At 44.8% G+C, this 26453-nt stretch overlaps 2 protein-coding genes across 26 annotated transcripts in view; one reads left to right on the top strand and one right to left on the bottom strand.

The window, feature by feature from the left end:
• The window catches only part of DLGAP1 (DLG associated protein 1), a 908014-nt gene that overhangs the window by 817117 nt on the left and 64444 nt on the right, over positions 1–26453 (top strand). For 17 of the 22 annotated variants that reach the window (XM_058692590.1, XM_058692589.1, XM_058692591.1 and 14 more), the window contains one exon: positions 21818–22191. In XM_058692590.1, coding sequence (XP_058548573.1) covers positions 21818–22191 — 374 coding nt within the window. The remainder of the gene's footprint in view (positions 1–21817; positions 22192–26453) is intronic. The other 5 variants (XM_058692592.1, XM_058692594.1, XM_058692596.1 and 2 more) reach the window with 1 other exon arrangement.
• On the bottom strand, positions 1920–13394 carry LOC131490342 (uncharacterized). 4 transcript variants are annotated; one of them, XR_009251042.1, is made up of 4 exons: positions 12431–13394; positions 6065–6540; positions 2259–3982; positions 1920–2024 (listed from the first exon to the last, which is right to left on the bottom strand). XR_009251042.1 is itself a non-coding variant. In XM_058692613.1 (2 exons), exons 1-2 carry the CDS (start codon positions 12877–12879, stop codon positions 6336–6338), a joined length of 654 nt encoding a protein of 217 aa, XP_058548596.1. In that variant the 5' UTR covers positions 12880–13391; the 3' UTR covers positions 3992–6335. The 4 variants fall into 4 exon arrangements, 1 of the variants encoding a protein (XP_058548596.1); XR_009251041.1 differs by having other exon boundaries at positions 1921–2024; positions 2259–3964; positions 12431–13392; XR_009251043.1 differs by having other exon boundaries at positions 1923–2024; positions 2259–3364; positions 12431–13386.

Raw genomic sequence — 26453 nt, 5'->3', positions numbered from 1 at the left:
TCTCCTCGCATGCCCCCTACCTGGCACTGGACAAGATACCTGAGACGTCTGGATGCCACGGAGATAGGATGGCATAATCTCACCAACTGTACATGGAACTGTGACTTCAGAGTGTCCCAGGCCCTTTGCACCTGGCTTAGCAGCTGCTTAGACAAAATGAAAGGATTCCTCTTATGAAATTGTTGACATCATCGTTGCTATTACTATATACTATTTATTGAACACTTACTACGTGTCGGGTAATAGGGTGAGCATTTCTCATATATTACTTCATTTTATCCACCCAACCCCCTAAGGAAGGTATTCCAATCCTCATTTTACACAGTAAGAAACTGATTTTCAAAGAGATTAAGCAACTGTCCCTAGGCGACACGCTTTTAAACCAAAGGTCTTCCTCCAAAACTTGTATTTTGTAACATGATGCAATACTGTCTCCCAGGCATGGAAAGCGAAGCCGTCGTTGCTTAATAGATTTCTGGTAATTTCAGCGGATATGTTTAGGGCTGGTATCCTACCTTGTTACTATAGTAAACTAAGGAAATCGAGTGGGCAGGCCTTAAGCAGTCTGCAACTTTAAATTCTCAAGTAGTTGAACTTAGAGTAAGCAGGTCCCATTTCTATCCTGCCCTCCAACCCACCCTGGCTGCAGATCATGAGAGTTGACTGTGAAGGCAAAGGGAGACATACTTGTAAGCGCTTTTGTTTTTGTCTTTTCTGAACTCTAGAGAGTACGAAAAAGTTTTAAACCTCTGGTAGGGATCCATCCTGCAAGACATCAGAAATCCATAACAGTTTCTGCCTCTTCCAAAGTTCAGGAGAGCAGAGGCCGCAGCTAGTCACCCTGTGTGACCTGAATGAGTGGCAGGGGGAGCGTCGCAGGGGGTGGAGGGGTGCAGGCAGACAGGCTGCAGAGGGCTGGGGTGGGGTATGGTGACACAACACTGGTAAGGACCCGGCCAAAGAGCAGAATGGGTGAGCGACAACTCCCCACCCTTGGAAAGTGCTTCTGGCTTTAAAAAGATGCAACACCTTCATGGTCAATTGCATTTTGTCTGTGCATCTCTTGTTTCTAAGTGGCTCCTGGGTGGCAATGGAAGAACGTAAGGGCTGCTTGAAAATCAGCACAGAAGGAGGGCTCTCCAAAGAGAGAACTGATGAGCTGAGACCAGAGTGATAAGGTGAAGTTTTAATATCACACACTACGGAGAGGCCTCTGAAAATGTGTGCTCATTCATGTATCATGTGTGCAAGGCTCTTCATGCTATAGAAAGGCAAACATCTGAAAAGTATAGAATGTCCTCCCTTGGGCAGTTTTCAAGATGGTTTTTGTTATGTATGAATTTTGTCGTATCAAATGATGTAGGAAGGAGAAGAAAAGGAAAAGAGCCTACTTCCTGTGTCAGATAGAAGTGCCACACTGTGTCACCTTACACTATATAAACGCCCCCCATCTATCCCATTACACTAGGAGATCATCGATGCTGTTACGGGAACTCAGCAGATGAAAAAACAGGGGCTAAAAGAGTTGACTCATATGAGGTCACGTAGCTCATAATTGGCAGGTCAGGATTTCCAGCGGGTCTGGCTGACTTTGAAGAATGGCCTTTCGAGGTGGCTGGCTGGCTTAGTTGGTAGAGCATGTGACTCTTTTTTTTTTTTTTTTTCAACGTTTTTTATTTATTTTTGGGACAGAGAGAGACAGAGCATGAACGGGGGAGGGGCAGAGAGAGAGGGAGACACAGAATCGGAAACAGGCTCCAGGCTCCGAGCCATCAGCCCAGAGCCTGACGCGGGGCTCGAACTCATGGACCGCGAGATCGTGACCTGGCTGAAGTCAGACGCTTAACCGACTGCGCCATCCAGGCACCCCGAGCATGTGACTCTTGATCTCAGGGTCATGAGTTCAAGCCCTGTGTTGGGTGTGGAGCCTACTTAAAATAAAAAAATAAATAAACAAAAATAGAAGAACATTTTCCAGTCACCACACTATTGCTGATGGAAGTTGGGCCACGAATGCTGAGAACCTTTTTGAATTTTTTTTTTCAACGTTTTTTATTTATTTTTGGGACAGAGAGAGACAGAGCATGAACGGGGGAGGGGCAGAGAGAGAGGGAGACACAGAATCGGAAACAGGCTCCAGGCTCCGAGCCATCAGCCCAGAGCCTGATGCGGGGCTCGAACTCACAGACCGTGAGATCGTGACCTGGCTGAAGTCGGACGCTTAACCGACTGCGCCACCCAGGCGCCCCGCTGAGAACCTTTTTGAAATAGAGAAATTTTGGTCTGGAAATATGCTGTGTAACAGAATTTGTCATATAGAATCTTTTTTTTTTTTTTTTTAACTTTTATTCAGTTTTGTGAGACAGAGGGAGACAGAACACCAGTGCGGAAGGAGCAGAGAAAGAGGGAGACACAGAATCCGAAGCATGTTCCAGGCTCTGAGCTGTCAGCACTGAGCCCAATGTGAGGCTCAAACTCACGAACCGTGAGATCATGACCTGAGCCAAAGTCGGGCGCTTAACCAACTGAGCCACCCAGGCGCCCGTCATATAGAATCATATAGAGTAGTCAACAAAGATCTACCTCATTGCTAATTTTCCTCTGCTATCATCCAAGAGCATTGGAGTAGTACTGTAACAAGCAAAGGGTGATGAGTTTTATAATAGAGACAGGTAGAAGGTGATAATGAAACACAAATGAAATAAATCTTTTTTTTTTTTTTTTACTGTTTATTTATTTATTTTGAGAGAGAGAGAATCCCAAACAGGCTCCATGCTGTCAGTGCAGAGCCTGATGCAGGGTTCGATTCTCGAACCCATGAGATCACAACCTTGGCCAAAATCAAGGGTTGGACTCTTAATCAACTAAGCTACCCAGGCACCATAAATGAAGTGAATCTTGATGAATGACTAGGAGTGTTCAAGCAAGGAAGGACACTTAGGATATATAAATCCGTTTGCATAACTCTAAGCCAAATCAATAAATAAGCAAATAAAATTTTAGAAATAAAATCAAAGTGACTTAGATGGGAAAGGCATTCATTTTCTCAGTAACAACAAATCTAGAGGTAAGGTGGCCACTGAAGATATCCAAACCAGCTTCCTGCCATGTTTCCACCTGTCATCTTCACTGTGGGTTGTCTTCTCAGGCAGATGCTCTTTGTGGTCCCCAGATGGCAGCCACAGTTCAGGGTATCTCTTGGTGATGACAGTATCCAGAGGAAGAAAAGGGATATGGGGGTGATCCTTCCCAGAAGCATTCCCACCATTCTTCCCATCAAACAAGACTCAGCCTCCAAATCTAGGAAGGGGCTGACCATCCCCCAAAGTCATGGCTGCTTGGAAAAGTCAACAGGATTGAGGTCCTATTGGCAAGGGGGGTGGTTATAAGAAAGCAAACAACAATGTGTGCCACAAGCATAAAGACATATAAAAAGATGGCATTCTGGAAATGATAAATCGTTAGGTCTGAAAACATCAGGAGTCATATGCCAGTGTTTGGTGGTATTTTCTGGGTCAGTAGTCCTCAAGCTCTTAAAGAAAATATCAAACCATTCTGAGAGGTTTTCATTATTTTTTTCAAAAATGGTAATCATAAAATTTCCTTCAAAACCAAATGGTTAAAAAAACAAATACAGCAACACATATGGTAAAAATAAAATGAATTTAGTTGGATATCATAACGGTGATGACATAATAGTGTATTTAATTTGCATTCTGATATTTGTACTTTACGATTGTACTTTATGATAACAATAGTTATGATTCTCTTTAATTGGAGAATTCAAAGAAGCCTAAAAGATAAAATAAAAATCATTCATAAGCACATCACTTGGCTATAACTACTTGATGTCAAAGTAGGGTCTTACATACTTTTATACAGAATTACAGTAGTGACTTTTTTTTCTTTGTTAGAATGCACTTTGAAGTCAATTTCTTCTTATCACAATTTTCTGACAGATTTTCTACAAACTAAAGGCAAGCTACTGCTGGTCAGTTTATAGAAAAAAGCAACACACTGGCTTATAAATTATAGAGTACAATCGATCACATTAGGAAAAAAAAGAGCAGTATCACTATTGTTTTGTTTCTGTTTTCCCCTAAAGAGGTGAATTTCTGTTGACTTTCTACTTTATGGAGCAGGTTACCTAAACCCAGACTCCAGAACAGAAGTGAGGCAAGCAGCAAAGAAGCAGGGACTTCTTCAGTGTGGTTCTGATCAGGAAGGATGGGGGAGGGGTTGCAAGAACTGGGGCCACATCTCATTCCAGCAAGATGCAGCTTTCACCTTGAGAGTGGTTATGGGTCAAGGCATCAGGGCACCAGCACTAAGAAAGGGATAAGGATGCTCTTGGGATGCCTGGGTGGCTCAATGGGTTAAGCATCCTACTTTGGCACAGGTCATGATCTCATAGTCCGTGGGTTCAAGCCCCGTGTCAGACTCTGTGCTGACAGTTCAGAGCCTATAGCCTGCTTCAGATTCTGTTTCCCTCTCTCTCTACCCCTCCCCTCCTTGCTCACTCTCAAAAATAAATATTAAAAACATTTTTTTTAAAAAGGGGGGGATAAGGATGCTCTTGTTGGAACCTTCAGGAAGGTTGTGTCTGTCCCATGTGCCTTTGTAGAATAACCACTACCAGGGGTCAGGAATGTGCAGATTTCTTTAATTTTTCACTTCCAATATGAAAAAGGAGATATGAACATCTCTCCATATAGTAGCAAACTACAGCAAGACTAATTTTTTTTTTTTTTAATGTTTATTGATTTTGAGACACAGAGAGCGCACACACACGTGCACGTAAGCAGGGCAAGGGCAAAGAGAGAGGGAGAGAGAATCCCAAGGAAGCTCTGCGCTGACAACAGTCAGCCCAGAGCAGCAGAGCCCACTGTGGGGCTCGATCTCAGGAGCCAAGAGATCATGACCTGAGCAGAAATCAAGAGTCGGACACTTAACCGACTGAGCCACCCAGGTGCCTCAGGACTATTCTTTTAAATTTCAGGACCTGTCTAGGCAGGAATCTATCATGAAGGTTGTTGTTTTACCTTGTTTTTTAAGTCCCCTTTGTCTTTCCAGGGAACTTGATGGTTTTAATAACTAACAGTAAAAGCCGTCAGGAGGATGTAGAATTCCAAGGTTCTTTTGGAAGGTGAGCAGAAACTAAGTTATTCAGAATCTCCAAAGCCCTAGACTTTATGCAAGACTTTCTCCTGTGGGCAGACCTGTCAGCTGGAGAGTGACAGGTTCTGGTCAGGATCTTGAACCCTTGCTCTAAGTGTATTCAACAGTGTGGGAAGCAGGGACAAGACAGACCCAGTGAGACCAATTAGAAGAGTATTTCTCAAAATATCTTGGCAAACAAAATTCAATCTTTCCTGTTGCCCAGAATGTACACAGATCTGGATGCACACACACACTGCAACAAGGTTCAGGAAACGGTACTTACTTTGTTTGACACATCTCACATTTTCTAATCTACTTCATTTTTTAAATGGTGAAACCGTATGACCCACCTCAATGGATTTCATGACCCCTGAATAAGTCACAACTGGTAGTTCGAGAAACTGTGACTTAGGAAGTTGCTGTGAGCCTCCAGAGGGGAGGTAATAGGATCTAGGAAAGCAGAAAGCTGGATGGTAGGAGGTAGAAGGATTCCAGACAGATTTAAGAGAAGACAGAAGGTCTCAAAGGAATTAGAGATAATGCCCAGAGTTTGCGCCGGGTAGATAAAGGGATCGTTTGCAGAGAGGGGTAATGTTAACTGCAAGACCTGTTATGAGGGTCAAGATAAGGAGCATTTGAGAAATGCCCTTTTTGGGGGTAAATACAACTGCATCCCTCAATTTGAGGCATAGCGAAGAAAAACAATCTAGGGACCACATTGCATAACTCCAGAGAGTGTTTACCTTTTACTCAAAGAGGGAGAAAAATGGTGGTGATGGAAAAAAGGAAATCATTAAAGGGGAGGTGGGGGGTGGGGAGGAGTGGACTCTGAGCCTGGAAATTCTACTTGGAAAAGACAGTCAGGCTCTAATTCCCAGGGAAACAACCCAGATCAAAGACTCACCTGGTGCTCTGCTATTGGGGCTATCAGGACTTTGGTAAGGCTGAGAATAGGGTAAGTATAGCCCGGGGCTTTGCATTTAGCAAACCCGTGGGCAGGAGTTTGCTTCTTGATGCACCAAGCTGGCAGCAAATTTGGAATTCTCCATCACCAGTTCAGAAACTTAACAGGCGTTTCTTATGCACTTCTTATAAAAATGGAAATCCATTAACTTCATTCTTCTTGCACGCTCTGTGACAGCATCAGGTCAAAGGGACTTTTTTCCTTCCTCTTTTCAAGGCGTCCACAGTCTCAATCCTTCTCCTTCAAAATCCTTTATTTTACAAAACAATAGGTTGTGGTGGAAGCCTGTTGCTAGTTGAAGATTCCGAACAATAGGTGTCTCTGAGCCGGGTTTATTGAAATGGTCTTGTCTGTGTCCTGGGGGAGATTGTAAATGAGATGTCAACAGGAGTTCTTTTGTGCGGGTGGCATTCAGCCTGAAAGAGAGGAATTTCCTTACTGTGCTAGTATTTAAAGTAGATTTGTTGCTGCTTTGGCTAAAACTTTTTATCCAACTCCCGGAGCTAACAGCACTGAATGAGTCACTCGGCCCGATTGTGACTTCCTTCCCTCCTTAGTAAAGCACTGACTCAGTCATTTACATTTAGAAAGGAAGACTCCTAAGAAGATTTCTTGGATTTTCCTCAGCTTGAGCCTCTTTTCTAGACCATCACGTGGACCCGAGCTGTCAGCGATCCTGTAACCCCCAGGAGAGGGCAGGCTGGCCAGGCTGTTTTTCTCACTCCCGGGGAAAACTCCTGGCTGTTTTGCTTGCTTTCTTTTAAAATCCAAGAAGAGAGACAGTTTCCTGCCTTAAGACTTTTCCTTTCTCCCTCCCTCCCTCCCTTTTTTTCGGGGGGTGGGGGGGGGGTGGGGGGAGGAGGCGGTAAATGACAGGCAATTTCAGTTTACTATAATTACCACTGAGGTTTGACTAACTCTACTCTTAGAAGATAAGGCAACCGTTTTATTACCTCTCAGCCAGGTGCCTGAGGGTGACGAGCCTCGCCTTTATCTGGAGACCTGACAAGGTCTCAGCAACTGCAAATGGGCTGAATCTTTGAGCAGCGGCCATCCAAACGCTTCCCTTCTCTGTGATCCATTTCCCTGCTCTTTATAGGTAGTTAATTTTGATCCAAACACTAGTGCTGGTTTCCTCTCGTCTTTCCGCATTCCTCTGCCTTACCAGTCATATCGCTATCCTAATTACAAACGGTGTAAATTACAAACCTCTGGCCCCAAGCATTCAACACACAGACTATTTTAACCTCCTCTGGTTTGGGAGATTTGCAGTGGGTATAGTTGCTTTTTCAAAGAGTTGATACTTGATCAAATCTTTCACCTATGACAGTACGCATCCAAAATAATCAAATCGTTTTGCCTTTACTTTCTCCGGCTCCTTTCGAGAAGTAAAATGTTATCCGCGTCAGGGGGCAGGGCTGTGCTTGTTTCGGGTGATAAAAATTTCTAGTGTTTGATCTATGTATGTCTGCCATTTGCTAACCTGTCTCCCCACCCATGGGTTTATTCTTTCATTCAAGATCTTACATGGATTATCTGTTATCCCTTGGGTTGGAAATGCGGCATAAAAATGTACATTCTGAAAATAATTTTCAAACTGTGCGGGCTAGGTAGCGCTTCAGGGAGTGAAGAGTGCCTTTGCAGATCAACTTTTAGGCAAGTATCCTACTTGGTAGCCAATTAGCACGGTCCCCAGCCTGGACCTAGCACAAAGCCACCCTCTGTCAGCATAAATTATGGTGGGTCAAGGAGAAGAATGTCGGTTTACTTATTTTGCTGGGAAGTAACTATATCTTGAGGGCAGGGGATGAGAATGAGGCAGAACATGATGGAAAAGATGAGTGAAAACACATCCACACCACCTTGCAGATATGAGGTGTTTACCTACAAGAACACATGGGGCTTTCCCATTCTGGGCTTTATGTAGACAGCATTCCACCTTGTGGGGAAAGGTTGCTTGAAAGCCTCTCCTGACACCCCTGTTACCATTTCACAAAAATCAAATCAAGATGCTTCCGAGTGCAGTGTGTGAAACCAGTAAACGCCCAGGACTCCAACGCGGTCGAGGAAAGAGACACAATGTCAGAAGTATCATCACCCTGATCTTGGATTTCTCCTTTCCACCTACAATGCCGTGCGCACCACCACCCCTCACCACCGATCGGCTATCCTCTTTGTAGGCTCAAGGCAGGGCCTGGGAGGCCTCTGAAGGAGGAAGTCCGCAGCTGGGGTGCTTACTGCCAAAGGAGCGGGTAAACGTCTTCCCTTCATGGGCGCCCGGGGTGGCTCAGTCGGTTAAGCATTCAGCTCGGGTCATGATCGCATGGTTTGTGGGTTCAAGCCCTGCATCAGGCTCTGCCCTGGCAACGTGGAGCCCCCTTGGGATTCTCTCTCTGCCTCTGTCCCACTTGCTCTCTCTCTTTCTCTAAATAAACTTAAAAAATTTTTAAATTAAAAACATCATTCCTTTGTCTGCAATTCTGAAAGCCATTGGCCAAAATCTGACCTTGGAGCTACCTGCATTGTGACTGTTCTACCCCTTCCGGCAGACAAACAGGTCAGAGCACCTGATTAAGAGGTGCTGCCCTAGCCCCCTGGGGTATGTCCGGTATATTAGCTTCCCACAATCCAAAAAGCTCTGAATTCCAAGCACATGCAACCAAGGATTTCAGATACGGGCTTTTAGATACAGATGGTGTTCTCATAAGGGTTCAAAGGAGAATCTGAAAGACAAAACTATAAGGCAGCTCTTTCGAATCTAAGTAAGGAGGCTTAGATGGGAAGAACTCAGGTTCCAATCAGACTCCACCCTGGAGAACATGGGCAGCCCCCTCTCTCCAGCTTCCTGGTCACTTCTGGAATTGGATTTCTAGGTATAGCACCTGGCTCTGTTAAATACTGTGAACAAGGATGATGATGGGGGCAGGTAGAGTAAATTGATAGAGATTTTAGTGAGGGCCTCATCCGTTTCCTGGGTTGTTTCACTTTAATGTTTTCCAAATGATAAACACCCAACTGTAAAGTAGAATTTTTAATGCAGCTTTTAAGTGGCCCTTGACCTATCAACTGTAAAGGCTGACTCGGGGACTGAACTCCTGGTGGAAGCACGGATGGGCAAAGAGCCCGTGGGACACCTGGACAGGTTCTTCTCTGGATCTGTGTCCTCATCTGTCCAGGACACAGTTGGGTAATGAAGTGTCATTTTAAGCACTGATTCTTAATTGAGACTCAGTGGCGGGCTGGTATCCTTCCTGGGCGGAGTGGGCTGGTGCAAACGGTGTTCTACGGATTAACCCAGACAGTTTTCCTGTTTTCCCTTTGAAAAGGGGGGTTTCAGGGAGGAAAGAGGAATGGAGTAGGATGAATAATTAACTGCCTAACGACACACACCAGGGCGTCCTGTGGCCTCCCACATGCCCTGCTCTCCAGACCCAGGTAATTATTCCTCATCATACTGAAACCAACAGGAAGGAATGGTGGATGCATTTTCTTTCTTCTACACTTCCCCACACATCCTGTTTTCCTGGCTTTGGGGATTTGAGCTTGCCTTGTGCAAAAACTTCTGTTCCAGGCCAAGCCCTCCCTCCAGACCCTCCGTCCGCAGGGCAGCAGAAGCGGGTGGCTCTGATAGGGTTGCCTTTTCTCCAAAGCCCAAGGAGGCTGACCGTGAGCAGAGGGGTTCCCAGCAAATCCAGCTGGAAGTTTCAGTTAGGACTTAGCCTGACTGGACCCGCGAACTATGCCGATTTGTACACAGGTCACTCTGCACAGCCACCTCACTTTCTCAAGGGGCACAAGTTGGCAATATGTGCCTGATACCCAACTCCCAGCTACCATCAACTACTCCACACAGACCCGGGGTTAGGTAGGCTTGAGTGCTCCTTTGTTTACCAGACATACAACGACATGGCAGGAGAGTCCTGTTTGGTTGTGTGATTCCATTCCAGATTTTTCCTGGTATTCCAGGCTCCAGGTCCCATTGTGCAGGTGATACTAATTCTCATGAAATAAGACCAGGAGGTAAAGAAAGTTCTTGGCTCTCGGATATCCATCTTGTGCAAGCAGAGGACAGCAGAATAATGAGAAGGCAAAGAAAGGCAGCTGCGTGGGACAAGGGCAGCTAGTATCGTCAGCCCCTCACATGGCCATTTGCTGAGGGCCCATGGGCAAAGCCAAACAGAAGACGGAGGAAGTTAGGCGAATAATCCACAGGAACAACTGCGTTCAGCTAATACTAGGTTGGGCTTTTGCATACCAGCTCATGGCAAAAGATGGCCGGTCACAAATGCACTTGGCCAGCACTCGGCCAATGCCAGACAGAGGTGGGCATCAGTGACAGGAGATTTTATTGCAGTATCCAAGGTCACAGAGAACGGCTTTGCTGAGTATTTATTTTACTTCTACGCTGATGACCTCCCTCTCCTATTCGTCCCTTTCTCTTTTTCTCCAGGAGGGGTCTTCTCATCCCTGTTCTTTCCTTCATGTAACCAGCATGTTATCACGGTGCTACTATGTGCCATGCATGTTCCAAGCACTGTAGTCATAGTGAACAAAATGGACAACGATGCTGACCAGGTGGTTCTTACATCCTTAACTAATTCCTTTCTCAGTCTCATCAGAAAAAAAAAAAAAAAAAAAAAATCACCTAAGAGAATATAGGCAAGTGTGGCCGAGAAGTGACATCTGACAAGAAATGAAACCTAGTTGAAGAGAAGCTTAAAAGACAAATTTCCTTCCCCACTCCTGGCACCATCACTATCCCAGGCCTCGTAGGCATGCTGTCCTTCAGCAAGACTGAGTCTGCACTAACCTGAGGAGATGGTTGACCAGCTGCCCAAACAGGAAACCTTATATAATTCTGTAACCCTGACCTTGGGCCCTGAATCTTCCCCTCCTGTAAACAATCCATTCCATCCAGGAAAACCTGCAGATTGGCTGGGACAAATTTTGAAAAACACACACAATGTGACGAACGTTGAAAAAAAATCACTAAGTCCTACAGGAAGTGATACATCTGATTCACTGGTGGAAATCACTTCATAAAGTGATGGAACAAATGGAAATTTAATCCTAACACATGAAACTGCCAGGGCAGTCACTTATGTACATGGATGACTCAACAGCACCTGTTGGAAAGACCGGGAAAACGAGCCGTGAAATCCTGATCACATTCCCTTCTGGAAGCAATAGCCCTGCCTTGCAAATTAGTAAGCCCAGTGTTCTCAACATCCCGACTTCAACATTTGTGCCTCGTTCTTAAGAAGGCTATGACTCACCGTGGCTACTGGTCAAATGATTCTTACTCAGAGCCGTGGGCTTTAATCTTTAGTATTAAATGGTCTAGGCAAATACTAGCCAAATGTCTGTCTACTTTCAAGATGTTCCTTTGAAATGATTGATTTCAGGCAACAACTGGTTTTCCATATGGTAACCCTCAATTTCTAATATTATTTCACTTGTTGCCAAGTTTCATTAAAAGTCCACATTAGAAGCTTCAGACCTCAGTCGCTGGACCTGGGCCTTCTAAAATGACTTTCCTCCAAACACCATTTAACTTCCTTTAATTTAGTTAATTAATGGAACTTTCTGAAAAGCACTGTTACTTTGATCTGAACCTCTTGCTTTAGTTTCCAGCTAACATTTCCAGGGAGGGAGAAAGAACGGATGCCCTCGCAACTGGCTGGGGCTAACAGCGGCTCACAACTTTGGCCATCCCTCCAAATCAGAGACATCTGAAGGCGAGTACTTGAGAGGAAGAAGACTGGTTAAAAATAATGCCCTCGGCATTTCTGTGGGTGTTTGCCCCACACGGAGATAACACAGCGAAACCGGTACTGCAAGCCATAGGAAGCTCGGCCTGCAGTCTGGAAATCCTAAAAAATCCTTGCAAGTAGACCAAGTGGAAGCCAAAGATGAGACTTAGAAATGCTTCTGCCCAAGAGAAAGTTTTCTGCATACAACTTACAAAATCAGATAAAAATTAAAAACGGAAAAGGCAACTCCCAGCAGGAATCCTCAGTTTCTTGGCTATTAATCCTTGCTGCCATCCATCCAACCAAATGGCTAGGGTAGTTCTTGCTTGCCTTTCAACTTGCCACCACAAAAAACGTTACCCTAGCTGCTGTTCAGTACAAAACAAAACCCACAACCTCAACCCGGAGATCTGACACTGCAGCAAGGGTAAGATTTTTTGTGAAGGCGATCGGTTCAAAAGCAAGACATTCTGAATCGTGACCAACACTCTTTGTGTTCTTTTGGAAGGCAAGACTAGCAAAGGAGTCCACCCCTTTCCATAGCGTGACTTACCTTGGAGCTGAGCCGCGGATTTCCAAGTACCTCGCTGAGGTTCCGAGCTTGGCCACAAGGCGGCACTCGAGAGTAGGGCTGCCCGCAAGCAATACCTTTTTCTCCAGTCTCTTGGCTGGGGGGGGGAGGGGCGGGGTATGGAGGTGGGGGGGGTGGGGGGAGATGCAGCCGGCTTTAAAAAAATGCATCCATCTGTTCTCTGAAATTATGCCACTTGCCATTTTACAAGGCGAAGGTTGCCACGTTACCTGTTGCCAGGTTCCTGGGAGTGCTTGGGGAAAATGTGGGCGAGAAAGGTACAGCACAAAGTCCTCCAGCTTGGTGCCTTTCAAGCTCTTTGGACCGGGCTGGCGCTGACATTTGGAGAGCAGCTGCCGCGGATTGCCCGAGCATTGTTTGGTTGTAGTTCTAACAGAGGAGTGGCTGCCTGTTACATCATTTCCAGGCATGAAGTGCCTGGGGCTTTTTTTTTTTTTTTTTCTTTTTTAATGACTAACTCTGATCCCTCCCTCCCTGGATTTTGGTACAGTACAAGCTCTGTGCGCAACCGGCTCACCTCAGGAAGCCCAAGTTTTGTAGCAACTTGTTAAAACAACTTGGGTGCCTCTTAGAAAAAAAAAAAAAAAAGTTGGGATTTTGAAACAAACCTTTCCATTCTTCCGTCTGAGAACAATGTTGTGTTTGATTAGCAAGCCGAGCGCTGCGGGCCCCAGACCTCTGTTCTCCCGCAAGAGCCGGGCTGCTATCAGATGAATAGATCTCCAAGCCAGACATGCCGAGGCTTGGGGCATTTGTCTGGCATTAGGAAGTGTCTGGAAGACTAGCAACTACCAACTGGCAAGTCTTATGACTAAAGAGTTATTACACCACTCCTCCCTCTCTGTCCACATTCCCTGCCCTTCCCCTCCGCGCTCACACAAGCGTGCTTTTTTTCTACTTCGGCGGAGAAGAGGTTAGCTGGCCTCTGTGGTTTCCGTGGAGGATGGCTTTAGTGGCAACGGCTGTCCCGGCCGCGTCCCGCCGGCCAACACTAACGGGGAGAGGCGGCCAGAAGCTGGGCGCGTCTCCCGGGAGCCCCGCCCTCTCAGCGGGAGGCGGCGCTGCCGGGACCACTGACCACCACACTTTGGGTGGCCTGGAGATGTTCAGCTGTAAATATTTTGAAAGAAGGGAGCGATTTTTCCATGTGTATTTTGTTTTAAGAAGTTCCTCCCTTTTTGCAGTGTTTTTAAAGACGCAGCCGGTGCACCCCTTGTTGACCACTCCGAATTCATTCATTCTCCACACCTTTGTCAGGTTCCTGCAGGGTGCACACTGCTGTGTTGGGGGCCGTTTGGGGGCATTTTCTCCTGGGAAGCATTATGCTTTATTGGACAAGGTGGTTTTGTTTTTTGTTTTTTGTGGGGTTTTTTTAGTTTATTAATTTATTTGGGGGGGGGGGAGGCAGAGAGGGAGGGAGAGAGAGAGAATCCCAAGCTGCCAGCTCAGAACCCGAGGTGGCGGTGGGGGGACACGAAGTGGGGTGTGGGGGGCTGGATCCCACAAACCGTGAGAGCATGACCTGAGCCAAAATCAGGAGTAGGTGGGTAGGGGACTAAGCCACCCAGAGCCCCATGGACAAGGTGTTTAATGGTGGGTGAATAGAGGTGGTTTGAGGGAGGGCGGGGTGAGTTATGCTAACTCCACTACTTAGTAGCTGTATAAATTAGACACTTCAGTTACCTGCTCTGAGCCTCAGTCTTACCATCAAGCAAATGGGGATAGCGAGAGCTTCCTCTGTCGTGAGACCATGTCTTAAATTCTTAGCACAGTGTGAAACAGAGTAAGGATTCACTCTCTGGCAATTTGGTTGATCTAACAGCACATCAAAAGTCTGGACCAGCGGGCACCTGGTGGCTCAGTCAATTAAGCCTGCAGACTCTTGATTTCAGTTTCTCAGTTCTTGGGATGGAGCCCCCTGTCAGGCTCTGCACTGACAGCTGGGAGCCTGCTTGGGATTCTCTATCCCTCTCTCTTAGCCCCCCTCTCTACCCCTCCCCCACTCACATGCACGCGTGTGCGCGCACACACACACACACACACACACACACACTTGCGCTCTCTCTCTTTCTCTCAAAATAAATAAATAAAAATAATAATAAAGAGTCTGGACTAAAGGCGCACCTGGCTGGCCCAGTTGGTGGACCATGTGACTCTTGATCTTGGGGTGGTGAGTTCAAGCCCCATGTTAGGTGTAGAGCTTCCTTTAAAAAAAAAAAAGTCTGGACTAATGTTCCATCTTATCATCTTTGTTTTCACCTGTGTTTGTGCTTTTATCCTGTGAAGGACTCAAGCCAGAACACTGGTGTGTCCAGCACTGGGTGGGGGAAGTCCAGCCTGTGTGACATATCACCGTGGGGAGCACCGCCTCCAGTTCCCTGGCAGTTCAGCACTTCTGGGCCTACTTGATGCAAAGCCGCAGCAGCAAATTTCTCTTAGTAGCAGCCTTGCCCTCATCTGTGCCAAAATGCATTCCCAGGATGCCAGAACATTCGTCATTGCTACCAAACAGCCTTGTTGGTAACTCTCCCTGACCTCCTCTCTTGACTTCACTCTCAAGGAGTCTCTACTTCTCAAATTCTTTTCTAGCTTTTATTAATATTCCTAAAACCACAGGAGCTCCGGTTTGAAAGAAATCTTGCCATCTACTTCCGGCCCCCATCAGATGGTGATACAATTTTTAATTTATTTAAATATTATTTTTTAAGTTTATTTATTTTTTTAGTAATGTCTATACCCAACATGGGGCTCGAACCCCAAAATCAAGGGCTGTATGCTTTATCGCACCGAGCCAGCCAGGTGCCCCAGATGGTTGTACAATTTTGATAGCTTCCCAGCCAAAGGATGAACTGGTCTGTGCTAAACACCTCCAGAGACCAAGAGCTTGCTACCCAGCAAGGTTTCCTCCATATTCCACCTTTGGACAACTGACTGTTACAGAATTATTCTTAGTGCCTCTCTGAGCTCTTGCCTTTGTGGTTTCCCATGGGGCATCACAGAGAACTGGTCCACGCCAACTTCTACACAAGAGTCTTCGAGATCATTGGAAATCCTTCTGTCTTCCTTCTCTTGCAAGCTAAACATCTGCTTCCCTTAATCTACTCCTTGTAAGATAGGGCTTTTCTTTCCCCCAGAGCACTCTGCGATTTCCCCCTTAAGGAAAAGAACCCAGAATGAAACACAGCACAACCATCCTTCTGTTGTTCTAGATGTCGCACTTGTACTCACACACACACTCTTCAAAATAGGCAACTGACCCGATGTTAAAACCACAATCTTGTATTTGTCCAGTAGACCTGCTATGTCCTAAGTTTACATCCTTCCACATTTCTTTTTTTCTTTTAGCCTCTTCATGTCATTCTGCTTTCTAAAATAGCCTGTAGTTTCAAGTTATTTCCCTAATACGTTCTTAATCCTTACACACCACCTCTGCCCTGTCCAATGGATGTGCAAATGTTTCCTGTCAGTGCTTCTCAAACTATCTCTAGTGATGGATTTGTTTGTTTGTTTGTTTGTTTGATGTCCGATCCATTGCAGATCAATATTTTGGTTAAAATGCAATAAAATGAATCACTAGAAAAAAGGAGACTTAAAAAACGGGGCACCCATCTTCTTTTTGTTAGATTCAACCAATGAGATAGTCCTTAGAATTGCTGTACAAGTTTCTAAAAGCTATTCTTTGGTTTTCATGGCATATCTCACCATACAGTCACCAAATAGTTTGTGAATCGATACCTGTCTGTGGACCACACTTCGAATAGTGCCCCTCTATGCACACAGGTGTGCTGGAAATGCTTAATAACTGTCTCTCTAAGGCAGGGGTAGTATTTCCTAATTTCCATTGTGTAAACATTCACACCAAGGTCGGTTTCAAGCTATCAATGAAATATCACTACATACAGACTTGGGAAGAGACATGCACAATTAACTATCAAGCTGGTAAGAGCCAGGTCCAGCACCCCACTGTTAAACCCATTTGATTTTTTTTAAATCTCCTTTTGAGGGCTTGTTAAACTGTGGTTGGCTGGACCAAATCACCCAAATCAGAAAACCTTTGCCCTCAACAGAAACCAGAAAGTAGGTTGAGGCAGGCCTTCTCTCTTTGGTGGCCTTCAGCTCAGTAAGAGCAGACCATCTGATACAACTCAGCAAATCCAAGATTGCTTTGACCATGATTTCGGTGTAGAAGCCTGCCACCACTAAAGGCAGATCAAATCACAGCTAGCTTTGTGGTTAATAATATCTTAGAATAACTTGTTTACATCAACAAGATATCTTGGGGTGCCTAGGTGGCTCAGTTGGTATGGCGTCAGACTTCCACTCAGGTCATGATCTCATGGTTCGTGAGTTTGAGCCCTGCGTTGGGCTCTGTGCTGACAGCTCAGAGCCTGGAGCTTGCTTCGGATTTTGTGTCAACCTCTCTGTCTGCCTTTCCCCCAGTTGCTCGCTCTCTCTCTGTCTTTCTCTCTCTCTCTCTCAAAAATATATAAACATTAGATAAAGGTATCTTTTGACTAGTGTACAACTTTATGTACATGTATATTATGGAATTCTTTTGTTGTCCTTTTGTGGTTTTATCTGTAGTTCTTATTGGCTAGTTGTCATATTTGAAAGAGTTTCTAGGGGCGCCTGGGTGGCTCAGTCGGTTAAGCATCTGACTTCAGCTCAGGTCTTGATCTCACGGGTTCGTGAGTTCAAGCCCCGTGTCAGGCGCTGTGCTGACAGCTCAAGCCTGGAGCCTGCTTCGGATTCTGTGTGTCTCTCTCTTTGCTCCTTCCCCGCTCATGTTGTGTCTCTCTCTGTCTCAAAAATAAAATAAACACTAAAAAAAAAAAAAAAAAAAGAGAGAGAGTTTCTAAAATTCAGTAACCAGAAAGTGCTAAATAATTCCTCAATGCAGCTTTATAGTATGTGACCCATTAGCTTAGCCAGTCAGACTGTATTATTAAGAAGATACAAAACATGGTCTGATCCTACATCTGTTTTGTGGCCACTTGACACGGGTGTGTTCTTGATCACAAAGGTTAACCAGAGCGATAAGAGTGTCTAGATATTTTGTTCAGAAAACTCTCACTACTACAGAAAAAAACAATTATTGGCACAGGCCTTCCCGAGGCTTTTAACACTAGCATTATCTTTCCATGCAAATGGAGGCAATATTGAAGAGTCAGGTGGAAGCTGAGATAGGATAGAAATTTGTTTTCAATCTCTCTCTCTCTTTTTTTTTTTTTTTACTTCTCTTTCTCCTTTTCCTCCTCTGGCTTCCCCACCCCCCTCCTTCTTCTCCTCCTCCTCCCCCTCCTCCTCCCTCTCCTCTGACTCTTCATCCTCCTCCACTACTTTCTTAACTCAATGTAAAAACCAGTCTCTGGTCTCTATTCTCCGCAGTATCCTCTGAATGCAAGTATGGCATCAAAATCTGTAGCTTCTCTCTTGCTGACTCTTGTATATGGGAGTCCTTTCACCAACTTTGAGCTGGGGTAATAAATCATCAGAATCTAAATAAGGGGAAAAAATCATTTTATTTGAAATGAACAAATAAACCTGTCAGGCAAAGGAAAGCAACAATAATGATGGTTAAAATATAGTATCATTTCCTTTTCAAGTTCCCACTGAATAAAAGGAGTACTTGCCTTTTTAAATCATGGTTTTGAGAACGCTGCTCTCAAACAAGAGAAGGGTTTCACTTATGGTATATAAGCCACTCATTTTCTCTGTCTTGACCAAACAAGATTTATTTACCTGCGTTTCACCTTCTAGAACCTCACTCTACTGCACCCCTCCTGGCACTCAGACTCCAGTGGATTCTAAATTATTCATGGTGGGGGCGCCTGGGTGGCTCAGTGGGTTGAGCGTCAGACTTCAGCTCAGGTTAGGATCTCAGAGTGTGTGGGCTCGAGCCCAGCGTCAGGCTCTGTACTGACAGCTCGGAGCCTGGAGCCGGCTTCAGTCTTCCTCTGTCTCTGCCCCTCCCCTGCTTGCGCTCTCTCTCTCTCTTTCTCTCAAAAATAAATAAACATTAAAATTTGTGGTGCTGAATCATGAGAGTAGAATTAGGGAAAAAAATAATCTCAGGAGAGAAGAAAGAATTTAGAGCCCAGCCTGTAAAACCAAGAAAGAGTGATAACCAGGAAAAATTGGAGATTTGGTTGTATAAGTTTCTGGAGCAGTCTCAAATGCAAGCGAATTGAGGCATGAGAAGAAAGGAGGTGGTGGGAAGTGTGAGTTGTATCTTGGATCTCCTGTCTTCTCCGGCAGACATGGGCATTCCTTTTCAATTTCCATTTGATAATTGATAGATGGTGCTTCTTGGAGTATAACGCTGATAACTCTGGCAGAATTGTGCCAAGCTCCACACTGCAGTGAAATCTCAAACTGAAGCCCCTCGAATATAACGCGTAGCAAAATGATTCCCGTCCTCTGTTCAGCCCCTTATTGGAGGTGGGGCAATCTCACATCTTACCTCCTTGGGCATTGGGGCTTGGCCAGCCTGTTGTGAAAGCCATGTCCCCAGGACTGTCCCTGTTCAATCTAACCCTAGTGGATTTCTAGCATTGCTGCTACCATCCTGAAGGTCCCCATTGATCAAAATACTCAGTGAACCCTATTGACCTGGAAGGGGAGCTGACAACAGCCACCAGATGGCACCAAATTGCAGTTGGCCCTGGGGAGTGTCCCCAAACCTTGTCACTACACTGGAAATAATGTGACACCCTCCTTTCTAGATTCCCCATATCACACTTATCACATCATGGCAAGATGTCTCCGGTAAATCACAGCAAACGAAAGAATACTCTACTTGGCTACATCGTGAAGTTTTGATTACCCACACTGAAAGAGGATGCAGGCTGGCCAACAACAAGCCGTAAACAACCCATATGGAATACGAGCGGGCCCCATGTCCTGAGCAAGATACAACATTGCTCATTATTTCAACAAAATAATGAGTTCACACTGTAAAAACTTGTCTTAGGAGAAGTAATAAAAGGATCTGGTTTCACTAGATTCGAACAGACAGATTGATTTTATCCTCCTTATGGTCATCAACCCCCTCTTGTCTTCCAATGAATAACTGAGACTCAGCATCACCGAGAGGGGTTATCCCTTCAAACTTTCCTGGGAAACAAGAGGTAGCTCCACGGTGGGGGCAGGGCACGACACTAAATTGGGCAAGGTGAAAAATCAGCAATGCACGCGTTCGCACCCTTAGCCCCAGGCTCCACGGGAGCCCAGTGGGAGAACCTGAGACCAGCCTCTGCTCCTGGCTCCGCCCCTTGCAGGCGGGCGCTGGGAGCCTCCACTGGTCGCATCACCTCTTCGGCCCCTAAGCTAAAAACTGTGGACACTGGGCTGGGAATTGCTGAGTTCTGTTCAAACTAAAGGATGTATCGCTCATGCACTAAGCTTAGGCGGAAGACTTTCCCCGCGTGAGCCAATGGCAATCATGCATCCTGGGTCACTGAGTGGTGGCTACCTTTATATTGTTGACATTACCCCCACTTCCAGAGGATATATGATATTGTCATGTTGCATCAGGTAATTCCTAGGAAATAGCAAAATAGTTTTGTCCTTATCTCTTTTACAACTAAGGAAATTACTCCGAATCACAGGGAGTAGAACAGCAGCACAGCATCATAGGATCCTTCTGTTTGTTGTTCCTTATAGGATGCCTCCTTTGAGTGGCCTCAGGAAACATCCTAACTATTAAAGCAAGTATTTCATTAAGTGAGTGGCCAAAGTGGTGGCTCAAACCAGAGCTGGGATTGTATGGTCGGGAGTAGCTGATCTGGCGTAAGAGTGACCATTTGCTGTGATTGGAAAATGTATCGCCAGGAAAGTGATGGAAACGCAATAGTTGGAATCATTTTTTAAAATTCTTTTTTTATCTTTCAAAGCTTTTTTTTTTTTTTTTTGAGAGACAGAGAGAGAGAGAGAGAGAGAGAGAGAATCCTAAGCAGGCTTCCCGCTATCAGTGTAGAGCCCCATGCACGACTCCATCTTGCTAACTGTGAGATCATAACTTGAGCCAAGAAGAGTGGGTTGCTTAACCAACTGAGCCACCCAGGCGCCCCAACTTGAATCATTTTGAAAGATGACTTAACAAAAGTCTTTAGAAAGTTGGTTAAGGAATTGTTCTTTTCTGGCAGGGAATTCACTTGAAAACTTTAACATTCTTTTTGATCTGTATTTTGTACATCATGCTCCACAAATACAAGGCCGAAAACCAGTGTGTAAGGCTTCTTCACATAACCTCAGAATTATAATCAGGGAGTTGGAGAGAAGACCAGAGGCCACTTTAGCCAGAGCCTCAGGGGGGACCTCAACTAAATTGCACAAGTCCAGAAAGGACACTTTTCTGCACAGACACAGGCCCCTAAGTTGGTTAAGTTGCCTTGAAGGACAGAATTTTAGGGACTAGTCTCCTATAAGCTACCCACACACTTCACCCCCCAACACAGATTTGGAAACAAGGGAGACTATAATAGGAGACTTTTGTGCAGTGTATTCCCTCTTAGAAGATAGTTCTGCTCAGAAACAACAACAAAAAAATTCAGAAGAGTAGTTTCTATAATGAGCATCTATCCAGAGAGAGGAAGGAAGGAAGGAAGGAAGGAAGGAAGGAAGGAAGGAAGGAAGGAAGGAAGGAAATGAGAAAGAAGAGGGCTGGAGGGAGAGAAGAGACAAAGACAGGAAGGAAAAGAGGGAGAGACAGGAGGGAGGGAGAAAGAAAGGAAGAAACCAAGTGCCAGTAAACCAGAGCTCCAGGAAGCTGAGACAGCTGAGTCAGCCACCCCCAACAGCTCCCCCCACCCACCTACCCCCCCCCCATGCTTCCCACTGTTGTTAGGATTAGATCACACTTGCTCACAACTCTTTGCTTTCCTCCTTCCTTTTTCAATGTTTATTATCAAACACCACAATCTTCTCCAATGAGTTTAACATTAGCTGTATTTAATATTAGCTGTATTTAATATATTCCTGAGAAGGCAGACACTACCCTGGGTTTATCTACACATGTATTATCTCTCTGGGTGTACTGTTGCCTGTGAAGATTTCTACAGATGGCTATTTTATGTTGATTCATTTAATTTCCATTTCAGAAACTTTCATTGCAGAGGTTGGTGTTTTTCAGTCTTTTTCCCCCTCAGTCTTCTGGGTATGTCACCTCATAGGAGGCCCAAATATCCCCTCTAAGCAGGGATCTCACTTACTCAATCAATGGACTTGTTTTCATGTTCAATGTCTTCGTGTGTTTCATGTGCCCTGATTCTCAGTGGATGTTAGTTACAATACAGAAATTAAAACCCACACAGAAATCACAGTGTCTTTGTTTTCACTGTCTTCCAGTGTCATCTTGCATTACAACATATAAGAAGACACCACCTCCAGTCCCACCCAGAACTACCACGAAACCTTTCATTTCTATCACAGCCCAGAGTAGCACAGAGTCTGCCCAGGATGCCTACATGGATGGACAGGGCCAGCGAGGAGATATTATCAGCCAGTCTGGACTGAGCAACTCCACGGAGAGCCTGGACAGTATGAAGGCTCTGACAGCCGCCATCGAAGCTGCAAATGCCCAGATCCACGGCCCTGCAAGTCAACACATGAGCAACAACCCTGCCACTGTCACTACCACGACCACCATAGCCACTGTCACCACAGAGGACAGGAAGAAGGATCACTTTAAGAAAAATCGATGTCTTTCCATTGGGATACAGGTAACAGCCTCCCTTTCTGTCCTTTGAAATAGGGACCCAAAATTCAAGAAATGTAACACTATTGTTCTTCCAGAAGATGTGCCGTCTGCCCCTTTTGGACGACAGAGCCACGTGCGGGATCAGAGTTTCAAATGATTGGCTCTGGAACTCCTACATTGTTAAATGTGAATTTAAAAATCATGAAGATATTTTGTCTGTGGGCGTTATTAGATTATTTTTGTTCTCTAAGTTAGATTATTTTTTGTTCTCTAAATTGAATGTGTGACTCAAAGCATTAGGATAATTAAACAAACACAATCAAACACAAAGTGCCCTCAATTCCTAATGCACGTTTTGATTCTCAAAAAAGGAGTGGACAGGGGCGCCTGGGTGGCGCAGTCGGTTAAGCGTCCGACTTCAGCCAGGTCACGATCTCGCGGTCTGTGAGTTCGAGCCCCGCGTCAGGCTCTGGGCTGATGGCTCGGAGCCTGGAGCCTGTTTCCGGTTCTGTGTCTCCCTCTCTCTCTGCCCCTCCCCCGTTCATGCTCTGTCTCTCTCTGTCCCAAAAATAAATAAAAAACGTTGAAAAAAAAAATTTAAAAAAAAAAAAAAAAAAGGAGTGGACATCCAAGAATGACCCGGGTTATGGGTTTGTGTTACAGTATGTTCAGCACTGTTGAGGAACCACATGAGAACAAAAATGTGAATCACTTCTCATACATGTGGGAGTGAGGGAGAGGAAGACCAAAGTGACTGGTCATGTAGAAAGCGATCACTCACACCACAGCATCATGAGCAAAGAATGTGCATTAGTCTCAGCATAATTGTTGGTTATTTAATCATGCATTGCAAAAAATGGTAGATAATTCAGCAGGCTTCTCAGTTCAGCCCAGAGTTTTCTGCTGCTCAGAGATAAGATCAAGCCGACTCTTGTTTTTCACATCTGTTCAGCTTGGCTTACCCAGCTAGAAATTTCCTTCTCTCAATGGAGAAGAGTCATTCTTTTCTCCCTTTTTTGTTGTGCCATATCATGCAGGTGCCCTTTCAATAATAACTTCCTGACGTGGTGGCCAATAAATCTATTCACAATGAACCAACTCTAAGGCACATCTAACAACCAGGCGTGGGGTAGGTTTTCACGATGATTTATTTTCACAGTGCATTCTGCAGAGTGCACTTCTAAAGGGCAATATTTGTCTAGTAGCAATGAGTCAAATGCTTTTTTTTTTATATATATATATAACCTACATGTTACCATAGCGCACGTTGTCAAGTTTCCTAAAAGAACTTGTGGCATTGGTGCATGATACTAGGCGACACAGCAGGAGGCACATGCCCAAAGCCAGCCTCCACCCCCATGCCTGCCCCTGCCTCCCCCCAGGAACTAACTGCTCTCCCTACTGCCCAAAAGCTTTGAAGGAGTAGGGAAGAGCAGAGGCCGGCATTCCGTGTTGTGCCAGGCGAATGACGTGATCTTCCCAAGCCTGTTTCCTTAACTGTCCCCCACAGGATTATTTTGAGGATTGAGTTTACAAATTTCAGCTTCCCGGGGGGTCCAGAATTTCCATTTGGGATGATGGAAGAAGTCTGGACCTGGATGATGGTGATGGTCGCACAACAACGTGAATGTACTTAATGCTGTGGGCACTGCACACTGAGAAGGGGTTAAGATGAAGGATTCATTTTGTGTATATTTTACCCAGGATAAAAGAAAAATTGACCTTCCTTATCTGGCACATAACTGGCACCCAGTCATGTTAGTTTTCTTCTACTTCCTTAATGTTCAGTTTCTTCTGTATTTTACATCATTTCTCAATCGATTATATATTCCTCTGGCTCAAAATTCAAAGGTTATAAAAAGGCATTCAGTGACTAGTCTCCCTGCCATTCTTATTTTTTTAACGTTTATTTTTTGAGAGAGAGGGAGAGAGAGCATGCAAACAGGGAGGGGCAGAGAGAGAGAGAGAGAGAGAGAGAGAGAGAGAGAATCCTAAGTGGGCTCCACACTCAGTGCAGAGCCGGACACGGGGCTCAATCCCATGACCGTGAGATCATGACTGGAGCCGAACTCTAGAATCAGACACTTAACTGACTGAGCCACGCAGGCACTCCCCACCCAACGCCCATTCTTATTTAATAGCCCATCAGTTCTCTTTGCAGGAAGAAATTAATACAACCAATATTTGCATCTCATACAGACCTATTTTGTGCATATTCAACCAAATACATATTTGATTTGTTCCCCTTTTATACCCAGAGGTTAGTATATACCTCAGGCTATTATATATCTTGCCATTTTGCACTTAAAAATAGCATATTTTACAGACAATTATTGGCTGGCTCAGTTGGTAGAGCACATGGCTCTTGATCTCAGAGCCATGAGTTCCAGCCCCACGTGGGGTGTGGAGATCAGTTAAAAATAAAATCCTAAAAAAAAAAAAAAAAAAAAAAGATAGTTGTTTGTCAGTCTTACTGTTCATTTTATTTAAAAGCTTCTATCTATCTATCTATCTATCTATCTTAATCACCTCCCAGGTCTGCCCATTGGTCTCAGAGGTTTTTCTCCAAATAATTCTTACTCAGAATAAAGCATTCATACACATGAAATCCACCAAATATTGTGTTGTTAGTTTCACCCAGTAAGATAGAACTACTCTGAAATCCACATATAGTGTTGGGGAGGAGAGTTTTGTTTCAGAGACCATCGCGCTTCTTAAATGTTTGAATATTCTAGTGAGTGAAAAAAATGGCTCTACCTTTTCCTCCATTCACGCTGTTCACTACTGTAGACATTATATGGAAGTACTAAGTACTTGACATGGTGGTCTCATCTACCGTTACAACAACCCTGGGGCATAAGTGGGATTACCATCTCCACAGTATACATGAAGACACAGAGAGGTTGAGTGACTTGCCCAAGGCCACACAGCCTATGTTGACAGAGCCTAGATTGGACCTTGATGTTTAATGTGACCATGCTACACCACTTCTTTGATGGAAAATAATAAATAAGTACAAATTCAAGGCGTAAAATAGTCACCAAATTTCATGACACTTTTCTCTAAGTTAAATCTTAATCCCCAAAACGTAGAACACCAGGATCTTGGACTCTTTCCCACCATTTACTTCTTTAGGGTCAGAGTTTCCAAACCTTTCCCAACGTTTTGAATTTAATCCATGATGAATAGTTAATACTAAAATCATGTCCTTTGCAACCTGTGTGAGTTTAGGCCAAATACGTAATATTTCCAGTTTCCTCATCTGGAAATTGGCAGTAACGGTCACTATTCCACAGGGTACCTTATAGGATGTAGTAAAAATGGACTGATATAATATATGTAAGGCTCGAAGTGTAGTGGGCCCAACAAATATTAGATTCAGTTGTTATTATTAACCTTCCCTTCCCTTCAAACCATAATTAGCCAAATATGCTGAAATGTTATCATCTGCCAAGGGCTTCCTTAATTTTTTCAGGATGGAGATGTAATTAACTTTGCAATTCCTTTAAACATTTTGAGAGTCGCTTCATAAATTTAAGTGGATTACCCTAGGTACTACGTAAGAGTGGTGACATTTGTCCATTTGGGGATCTAAGGGCGTCAAGGTCACAAAGATAAATGTACATACAATGACTGAACCTTGGAAGATGACAACACTTTGATACAAATCAGCTGTGGGTTTAGATAGGTGGCGCAGGGCTGGAGCACAGCGTACAATGCCCTCCATTCCCATCCTTGAGACCCCTGACTCCTTTCTTTCTCGCTTTCTTTCTGCCTTGAGGATCACGGTTCTTATGGGAAATACCTACCATGCATCTTCAGGAAGAGTTCCATTGGGTAATTTTGCTACTACCCCATACAGTAAAGCTGCAGCATCCTACTTTGGCTGACACTCTAAGCATTTTTCATTGACGTGAGCGTAGCCACGTGGAACCCGTTAGAATCCCACTCGAGAAAATAGAAACCATGCTCAGTTATCAAACAGAGGCAGTTTGATACATAATGTTGGAAAGGCTGAAAGAGCAATACTGGGATGGACTAAGCAATTACCAGTGCCAACCAGAACTAAGGGAGCAAAAAGGGAAAGGTGGGGTTCCCAGAATTTAGGAGCTCAGGGGAGAGTCCCCACTGTAGCCAGCCTCGGACCACCGAGGCAGGTGTGGTCAGCTGGTGCTGGGCGTGCCAGGGAGCAGTGCATCTGGTGTATGAGCCAAAGCGGCTGAAAGCTGTGCACTCGGGCTGGAGCACTGCCCACAGGAGGTGGAAATAGGAAGAAAGTCCCTT

Source organism: Neofelis nebulosa, chromosome 11, assembly GCF_028018385.1.
Source record: "Neofelis nebulosa isolate mNeoNeb1 chromosome 11, mNeoNeb1.pri, whole genome shotgun sequence".
In the NCBI taxonomy this organism is placed as follows: Eukaryota; Metazoa; Chordata; class Mammalia; order Carnivora; family Felidae; genus Neofelis; species Neofelis nebulosa.
This window is presented reverse-complemented; position numbering and strand designations above follow the sequence as displayed.

What these genes read in the sequence shown, in the direction of transcription:
- LOC131490342 (XM_058692613.1), bottom strand. Translation starts at nt 12,879, where the DNA reads ATGCCTGGAAATGATGTAACAGGCAGCCACTCCTCTGTTAGAACTACA. An exon ending in ATCCGCGGCTCAGCTCCAAG is followed by an intron (nt 6,541 to 12,430) that starts GTAAGTCACGCT and finishes CCTCTCTTTCAG; the next exon opens with GCTGAATGCCACCCGCACAA.